The sequence below is a fragment of the Schistosoma mansoni genome, assembly GCF_000237925.1.
Source record: "Schistosoma mansoni, WGS project CABG00000000 data, supercontig 0111, strain Puerto Rico, whole genome shotgun sequence".
NCBI classification, from domain to species: Eukaryota; Metazoa; Platyhelminthes; class Trematoda; order Strigeidida; family Schistosomatidae; genus Schistosoma; species Schistosoma mansoni.
Window position 1 is genome coordinate 985,649 of NW_017386032.1, and position 9,402 is coordinate 995,050.

Below are 9,402 nucleotides of genomic sequence, written 5' to 3' on the forward strand. Positions count from 1 at the left end.
ATGATGTGACATCAGCTATAATGCCCAAGTTCTATTTAGTCGGATAGATGAGTAAGCTGGCGCCAAAATCCAGGACATGTAGTCTCGCATCTAGTTAGTCGTCCATAAATTATGATCTCACTGTCCAGCTTGTAATGTTGTGTCTTCATTTTCGAGATATCAGTCCTGAGTAATGGTTTTGGGGCTGAGCTTCAGTAGGCGTTGCTCTGATGCTCATCAGTGTTCAGAGCGCTCCAAACCACTTAAAGTAGGGTTTGAATTCGAATGTATTCTGTGTGCGAATATCCATTGGTTTGATGCGTTCCTCATGGGGTTTGGATTCGAGATCTTATGATAATTGGAAGTATTCGAAATAATGTGCTAGCCAAGAATCGCTGAAACACTGCAACTTTCGGCGCTGCTGGGCGTATTATGTTTGTAATTCGTAATAAGCACACAAATAAAAAGGAATCACCAGTTAATGCAAATACTACATCCACTAAGCTGACTTCGTTAGAGGCAGTTAGCATATAGCTATTGATATTAGAGTTCCGAAGCGTGTTTTTCAACTTGGAATGCATCCAAAGGGGATTTGCCTGGACTGTATGTATAATTCCAAACACGTCTCGGACCACTTCACACTGAAGTACTGAGATTAAGTCTAGTATTATCGAGTTAGATCCCTCTAAGATCTTAGCCTGTCATTCGTCTTGTGAATTTCTCCACAAAGCCTAAAATCGTCGGCAAGAATTACCAGTTCAGAGATTGTTTTCCGACGAAAGTAATTTCTACAAATCAAAAACGGAAGTCCTATTCTTTAACCTTATCAGTCCCCATTAGCTTTCCTTGTAGTCTGAGGAAGTAGGGCGTCCATTTTGACTCTAAGCAGCTAATTATTTATATTTGACCATTAGAAAGAAATTACTATTGATGAAAAAACATCGCAGACGGAAGGCTACTTACGTGTCGTAAGCTACTTGTCATTGCTGCCAAGCATATTGAAACATTTTTGTTAAACAAGCAACAAAGTTTTCCGAAATACATCTCAAAAAATTTCTTATGCCTACACATTTAGAAATATATATGAGAGTATTTCTCTTTTGTCATCAAACAAGACGTTATTTTTTGGGAGACTTGTGAAAATGTTAGTGCAGTCAGCGGCATATTCGAACGAAGTACTTTGCATATCTTTACTTCCGATTTTTCCCCAAAACACAACGTTGGTACATAAATTTTGTGAGGAAACTGTTGACGGTTTACTCAGAAACTCAGTTTTACGCAAGATTCAACAACGGCTGTATAATATTCGCCATATTTAAAAAAGCCCTGTAGAATTTAAAAGACTATTGAGTCGAATTCAAACAAAAAATGGAATGATGGTAAATATGCAGGCATTTCAATAACGTTGTTTATGAGAACAGTCTGAAAATAAACGGTTATATTGTATGTAAATATGTAAAAAAATTCGTTAATGCAAGAAGATTTGACGACAGAATGAGGGGTTGTGCAGCAATAATTAAAAATGATCCTTTAAAAGCAAAGACAATCAAACATAAGTTTGTATGGGTCATATACATGTAGTGAGTGTAAAATGAATCCGAAATTAGTTTAGTTAGGCGTAACACGAAACAATGTTTTTAGTTATAAACTCTAAATATTCAAGAATAAAATTTGTGCAGAAGGAAAAAAAAGAAGAAAATTAAAAGTCGTTAAGGTAATTTATATGTCAGGAAGTTAATCATGGTAATAATAACCATAATAACAATGTGAACATGAACAAAGACTGCAGATATTATGATGAGTAGAAAGAAAACAAAAAAAAATGGATGAGGAAACTTTCAAAGGTTCTACTTTCCCTTTCAGTCTATGAAATAGATGATGGTCCGTGTTTGCATAATCCATTTTCAAGCGCATTAGTATTCAGTAGGTGACAAAAACCACGTTCAGAAAAAACATCATCAAGGAGACTTGTTAACCGGGTCAGACTTACAATGCAATGGTGGTTCACTGGTAGTCTGTTCCACATGATTGAGTAGCGAATAAGGAAAAAATTCTGGCGTAAGTTTGTGTGGGTTCTCGAAATCGCTAGAATATTTTTCATATTGCGCACATTGTGGGATGATATTATAGAGGTGGTCACCGAAGAGTAAGAAGTGCTGTGAATAAGTCAGTAGATAAAAACAAGTTTTAATTTGGCACGGCCCATCTAGAGAGATTCTAATTTGAGTTATTGACACCTTTGGTGATCATTCTTTTTGTCAGAATACCCCGAAACAGTTTTAGTGAACCGTCTTTGAACACCTTCAATTTTAACCCAATCATCATGCTCGCAATTAATGTAGACTAAAATATCATCTTCAAGAGTGGGTAAAATTTTTTTATATAATAATACTCTCGATTTGATATTATTGAATCCAATGGGATTACTAGATTTGAATTCTTGAGATGTGATGTGCTCGGTAAAGTTCAGACTGTGGCTATATCTCAAACCCAAGTCATGAACAGTGTTCAGAGGTTTTAGTGTATGTTTGTGTATATCCGGTTAAGGCAGCTGTCAATGTGGATAAATCCACTTTTGTCAATATTCAGTGGCAGGTTCCACGAAACAGTTCATTCGTACAACTTCTTTATTTCATCCCTAGATTACCGCTGAAATATAGCTTTCTCTGATGGAAGAAGAGAATGAATTACCCACTTTTAGGTCATCGGCAAAAACGTTTTACTGTAATGAAAGAGAGAACATACGTCATTGATAAAAAGGAGAGTGATGGGTCAATCACACTTCCTTGTGTAAATACACTGGTTGAATTTATAGAATTATAGTTCAATTCAGTATTAGTACTGCCATAATCATAGACCTAATCTCGAAAATGTTGATTTATCAAGAAACGACTACTTAAAATATGGGATCTTAAGTGGAAGTCCTATCGTGACGATCACAAATATGACGTCTGGAATTTCTATAGAACACATTTAATATATTTATTATATTTGATGCAAGAAGCAAGAGGTTAAAGTGACCACGCCCGTATAACTGAGACATCCCATTTAGATTTTTTGTTCTCGAGTTCACCATCTTGGACCTTCTTTGGTGTTCTATGATGAATGCAGATCTTTTCGGTAATCATATGCTCGGCTTCAGAGATCGTGCGGTTGAGAACCAATACCACACTACTCTCCCGCCAGACTCAGAGTGGTGTAGACTAGGTGCCAAAGTCAGTGTTGTCAAGAGCCGTAGGTTACCAGACAAACAGTAAGAGTCCTACAAGTACTGATACACTGAAAGACAAATCAAAGAGAAGGCTACAGAAACTGACCGTGAAATACACGTAATAATTTTGAAATGAAAATCTACATAAAAATCTAACTTGAGGATTCAATGAGACTGTTTTCAAAAATCTTTTTAATACGTGAAAATAGTGATAATCTTGTGAATTTCGGACAGATAACTAACAGTTAGTCCGTAAACATGGGTGGATCATTGAACGACATTCTCTAGACTAAATTCCATGATGTGCAACAAACCAACGACTTATATTTTTCGTACCTATAGGTAACCCTCGTGCTATTGATAGAAGAAACCAGAGAAGTAGTGAATAGGTCTTTATTTCGATCTTCGCGCAGTCACAGTGGAGCGTGGGATTATCTGTTCAGACAAACAAAGGCTCTCAACATTCCATATAAGATAGTAGGGAATATAACGCTTACAAAAGGTAAGGAAGTGAATGAATACTTGAACAATACTGTTTTAGCATATGCTTGGTTGTTTGGGGTCAACTCTTAACCAACCAACCTGAGCTGTTACATATTCATACTTACCGGTTGATGGTGCACACAAGTTAGTTGCAAGAATCGAATTCAGCACTGGGTAGAAATCTGCTTATTTGAAATAGAGCGATTAAAAGTTACTGAAGTCGACAAAGCTTATGTGACACAAATATAGTTGACACGGTGTTGTACGATGCTTTCGGCTAACCAAATCTTTACAAGATGATGAATGAGTAAGTGTTACCTATATGATTATCAGGGAGAGTATAAGTTATAGCCAAGTTGAGTGAAAAATTCAACTCATGTCTCTGATAATGGCGTGAACCTTTGTCAATACTGGGATAAATTTGGATTTTAAACTAAGAAAGATATAAGCCACTGTTCAAAGGAAAAATGAAGCGGAAAAACGTGTTTATTTACTTTAAATTGGACTACTTATTCACGAGTACGGCTGAAATACTACAATCTAAGTCAGTAATTACTGTGAAGTGACCATACAACCCTGACCAAATGCTTGCAGGGATCCTGAATCAAACCTTAACACTACGATTCATGCTCAAACAAATCAAATGGCTTACATCAGTTCTCCACGAAAGTATACATTATGAATTCCACATGTTATTTCATATAGCTATAAGTCATTCAAAAAGTGTGCTTTTGCTTTTGCTGACGTCCCGCCTGTTACTTCAAAAAAAGGCAAACATTTCAGACGAAGTAATGGTGATTAGGCTTGTTTAAGTGAATTGGTGGTTAGTTGCAAGTAATTAATGTTTAAGCGGGCATTATACATCAAGTACAAGTAAGTCATTGGGAATATCAATCTTCAGATTATTTTGGCTTCTCACATGTGTTTTTGTTTTTCTTAAGCGTTTGATTTTCTTTTTAGCACAAGTGCGTTTCATGTTCTGTCTGAGTTTTTGGCCGTTTTTTAACCGTTCTTTCTTTTCCAGATTTCTTCACACGCTTCCTGAGCACATAAAATATCCTCAGACTTGATGCAAACCGTTTAAAACTAATATTGTTGACTAAATCATTTGCAGAGTCGTTTAATGTAATCCCAAATTTCAGTCATCAGATGTTTTCGTTAATTAAACTCATGAGAGTAGTAACATTTTCTGTTTTTCCTGTTGGTTTTCACAAAATTGGTTTCTGTAGACTTCCACTGAAGACCACAATGTGGTTTGTGGACAGAAAATGAGATTTAAAATATTGTCCGTTGGTTTCTACACAAAGTTCATCTATCCATATATATGCACACGATTCTTGTTTCATAGAAGATATAAATCCAGTATTAGTGTGAAATAGCTTTTAGATAACAGTGAATAATTAACTTTAAATCAAAGTGTATCTGTGGTAGGTCTAATCATCATTATTCACTAGATAGTCTATTGTTCACTTGCAAGCATTCACTGGTATATGAGCAATGCTAGATCATCCTGTTTATTTATTCAGATATTTATGAAGCTCTAACTTTTTTTCTCATCCCCTATTATTCCGTATATAATGATGCCATCGGTAAGTAACAAGACTGATTATAGCAGGAAATGAAAGAAATTATTTACTTACGGAGGATAATAACACTGATACTAAAACTCTCCCACAAATTAGAAATCTAATCACTGTTTTCTTACTAGACAAACCTAATTAGGCCTACACTGTTTGTGTGTGTCAAACCTTAAAGTTTTCATTTATATAAGACCATTTGATGCCGAAATCCCTCCATATGAACAACAGCCTGGTGTGTAAGCCCGTAATAGGCCTTATTAAAAGCTACATCCTTTAGCAGCTTAAAATCTACCAGGTCTTTATTTGAGTTTTTAAATAATTTCTGAAAAATAACCCTTGAACGCTAAACAATCAAAAACTGTTCTCCAGAGGTACTAAACATTTTGAAGTCGATCCAAGTTTTTTTCTGTTAAATATTTCTTGAATTTGCAAATGATAGAAAGCTTGAAATATGTCTTAACCAGATACAACTTTTTCTAGATAAGTAGTGGTTATTCATGATATTAAACTGAAAATTATGTACGTTGTTTAGGCACTCCTATCTTCAAGGTATTTTAAATGAAGTAAAATTTAATACTTGGGCGAGAAAACTTAGGATTGCATTAAAAAATTTAAGCAAAAGGCAGGTCATTTTAATAGTACTATGGGTATTTAGCTTTTGGATCTCCTGTGTCATTCATCGCCTGTTTTGAATACATCTTAAACCGTGTGCGTATGAAAAGTGAAGGAGGAGAAACTAAGACAGTATTTAATGTTAACTGGTTAGATACCTGGCTACTGTTCTAGACCATCATGAGAAGTACGGACCATATGACCAAGTCCATTAGTTTTGGCAGCAAAGAACAATATTAGTCAAAATATTCTGTATTCGCGGAACCGTTTTATTTATTACCAATCTAATTTGTTTTACGTTTGTACGGGCTTTATACGCCAAAGCTGTCAGATATAAAAGCCTCTATGTTTGGTTATCAATGTACTTATACATATACATATAGATGATTACTGAGAACAGCATGAACCTTTGTAACATCTCACTTCACCTTCAGTTTTTAGTTACAGATGAAGTAATTACTTAATCTTACGGTATGCTTCTCGATGAGGATACAATAAATGAGCTCCATATTTTGTTTCGTTAGGTCGAAAAGACCATAAATTTGCAGTAAAATTGCAATCCTCAAATAAATCCTGGAAAAATGTTTGAGGATGACAGTTTATTTCCTGACAATATAGTTTCTACAAAGTGTCTTAGAGTACATGGTAAATTCCAGTTAGTGGTTATACGGGTGAGCTCTTTAAGTGTTAAATATATTTTAAGATTTCTAAGTTACTTTTCATCTCTGTTTTAGTCTGCTGAACAAAACCAATTGAAGCAACATAAAAATCTTTCATTTATACCCTTTGTGGTCTGGGCACTTTCGAAGAACAAGTAGCAGTAAACATACACTGAAAGTCTAATGTCCGAAGCCCAGGTTATGTTTGTTAAATAACTTTGTCTTTCTACGCTTTATGCTTTTTGTTTGTTTCTTAATACCTCATTTTTATACGGAAAGTTTCTGAGAAAATATACCAAAAACTGACCGTTTGTTTCTTGTGTAACTATGAGCATTAGTGCATGATTTTGCGGTGATTCATCGCTCCATTCAGAGAGATAATATTTTGCTTTCAAACAAATACTTAAAATGTGGTAAAACCATTTTCTACTTCGTTTATCACAGCTAGTTAGTAAGTAATATTAGTAAATTTTAGTGCAAAATAGTTGATATCTGTAGTTCTTGTGTTAAGAAAACACACAAAAATTGTAATGACGATGTTTTTAAAATAATTTAGCCAAAATTATGAAAATAAAAATTTAATCCCTTGCTATCCTTGGAAATCGTGATAATTACAAATGTATCGGAACTGACTGCTGTTCTAGCTAATTACTTTTCACCAATCTAGATAAGCCAGTCTGAGTTAATCAATATGTGACCGAAAATAGCTGCTGACTATTAAATCTGTTAAACCTCTAAAACCATTAACAAGACAAATTTTTCGACACTTCGAACATCAGCTATTATTATTATTATTTATAATGCTCCCTTCACTTTAATTAGACTTTTGAAATCGTAAGACAAACCTCTAGAAAAGTATTTACCAGAAAACATATGCGTGGACAATAATATATCAAAGGAACGTATGAAAGTCATGAGTATCCCGCAGCACACTACAACACTGTTTCATTTTATATTGTCGGTTCAATTCAAGTCTATTTTTTGCCATCCTCTTCTTAGTTAAAAAGTAGCAGATATTGTGTGAGAATGTCAAGACTAAATTTTTCCACCGACCAGTTTCAAAGTATATCGCGTCAAATATCATTAGTTGAATGTGTTAAATAATCGGTTTTAGAGCTTTTATTCATTCACAGTGGATAAATTCCGGTAAAGAGAATGTTTGACCATTGTCCTGTACATGTTTATTGAATATTTTATTTGAATTGCAATAGAATAATTTCCAATAGATCTTGGTGACATTTAATTACAAATGGTTGTCTCTGTAATGAACGAGAACGCAATAGAGGACAACCAATGCGTTTTTTATACAAAACTACAGAATCTCTTGGTAAAATATGATAACCATACATTGAATACTTCATTCGCAAATTTAAATCCTTTGTCTATCACATCCCGTATGGTTCTTCCATTTCACAATTCCTTTTTATTTGTCCTTCCATTCTTTCTACTCGATCTTAGCCTTGTGCTGCCAGGTTTTTTACTTCCGATTAATGTTACCTACTACTTATGCTGGCAAACATAAGCAGCATACGCCATAGACTATATCACAAACATACTGTATTACCTTGAAGATGTAGTCACTAGTGATAACACGATTATTATTTAATCTTTTCGTTATGGAGTTTATTTCGATTTCAAGATGATTTTCATCACCCATAACTTCAGCTGGCGAACCATTAAACTTTCGATGTTTTGGCAAGTAACCGTGACTAATGGATCTCAGTTATCTCATAGGTGAGAACATTATCATCTGTGAAAATGAACAGTCGTTTTGATCTGTAACAAAATAGCGTAATTCAGTAATTGAATCACCGAGACTCAATTCATTGACATAAAGTGAACGCGTTCAACACAATAAACATAGGTTTTCAATTCAGTCGTTGACACAGTCATACTTGGATACTGATGAGAACTGATACAAACAACCATTTAGGAGCCCTTGTTTTTCAACAAATTCTTAGTTTGAATTAATTTGTGACAAAAGTCATTCCAAAATATCTCTTCACCAACTGGATTTATTCATCATATGGTTAATAACTAGACACATTCATTCATAAATAAAATAAAGTTGATCATTATTATGAAACATATCACTGTTTAGGTAGTGTTATGTAGTCACCAGTTTATTTTTAACAGTTTATCACTTGGGTGCTAAAAGCCTGTTGGTAAGTGACTATGAATTCTTAATAAATTTCTCAATTGCAGGCAGAGGGACTAACCTTATTTTTACGCGACCAAGCAACTCTAAAGAATCGTGCTGAACTAGGTACGTCTCCACGCAGAGAGAAACCAAAGTGGGATTCAAAATTCAACACGAATTTACATGCATTCGCTTCATCTGATGACCAGTTTTTGCGAACAAAATTGCACCATTACTACGAATTAAATGAAGTCAAAAGTCAAAATATTCGCGCTGAAGAATCAGTTAAACAGTCCACAAATGAATGGTTAGAAAATTATGGTCTAAAAGCAAAACGATTAACACTCGATGATTTCATTGCTATGGGTAAAATTCCAGACGGTGTAATGGAAGAATTTTCAGGTAGCTTTGTGCAGATTATTCCTAAATATATTCTTAAAATAACAGCAAATTCAGATTTAACTTTGAACCAAATAGTGGATGAATTCAAAAAGAATTTCCCGTCACATCTCGAATATAACTCAAAACAAGTTAATCAATTTGAATGTGGGCTGCATGAATCTATCTTCACATATACAAACAGAATAAGATGGTTGATGGAGGTAACTGGTGCTTTTAAAATCTCTGTTCTTTATTTCAGAAGACTCCAGACAATCCCATAACAGTTTATATTAGTCATTTCTGTAATATCTTGACTGATTTGTCAATGTTGTGACTTTAGACTAAATACTGATTACT

At 34.4% G+C, this 9,402-nt stretch overlaps 1 protein-coding gene across 1 annotated transcript in view; it reads left to right on the forward strand.

Annotated features, from left to right (window-relative positions):
- The window catches only part of Smp_166590 (hypothetical protein), a gene marked incomplete at its 3' end in the record, with an annotated part of 58,994 nt that overhangs the window by 22,595 nt on the left and 26,997 nt on the right, over positions 1-9,402 (forward strand). The window contains exon 11 of the mRNA XM_018792818.1: positions 8,730-9,266. Within this exon, the coding sequence (XP_018644335.1) occupies positions 8,730-9,266 (537 nt within the window). The remainder of the gene's footprint in view (positions 1-8,729; positions 9,267-9,402) is intronic.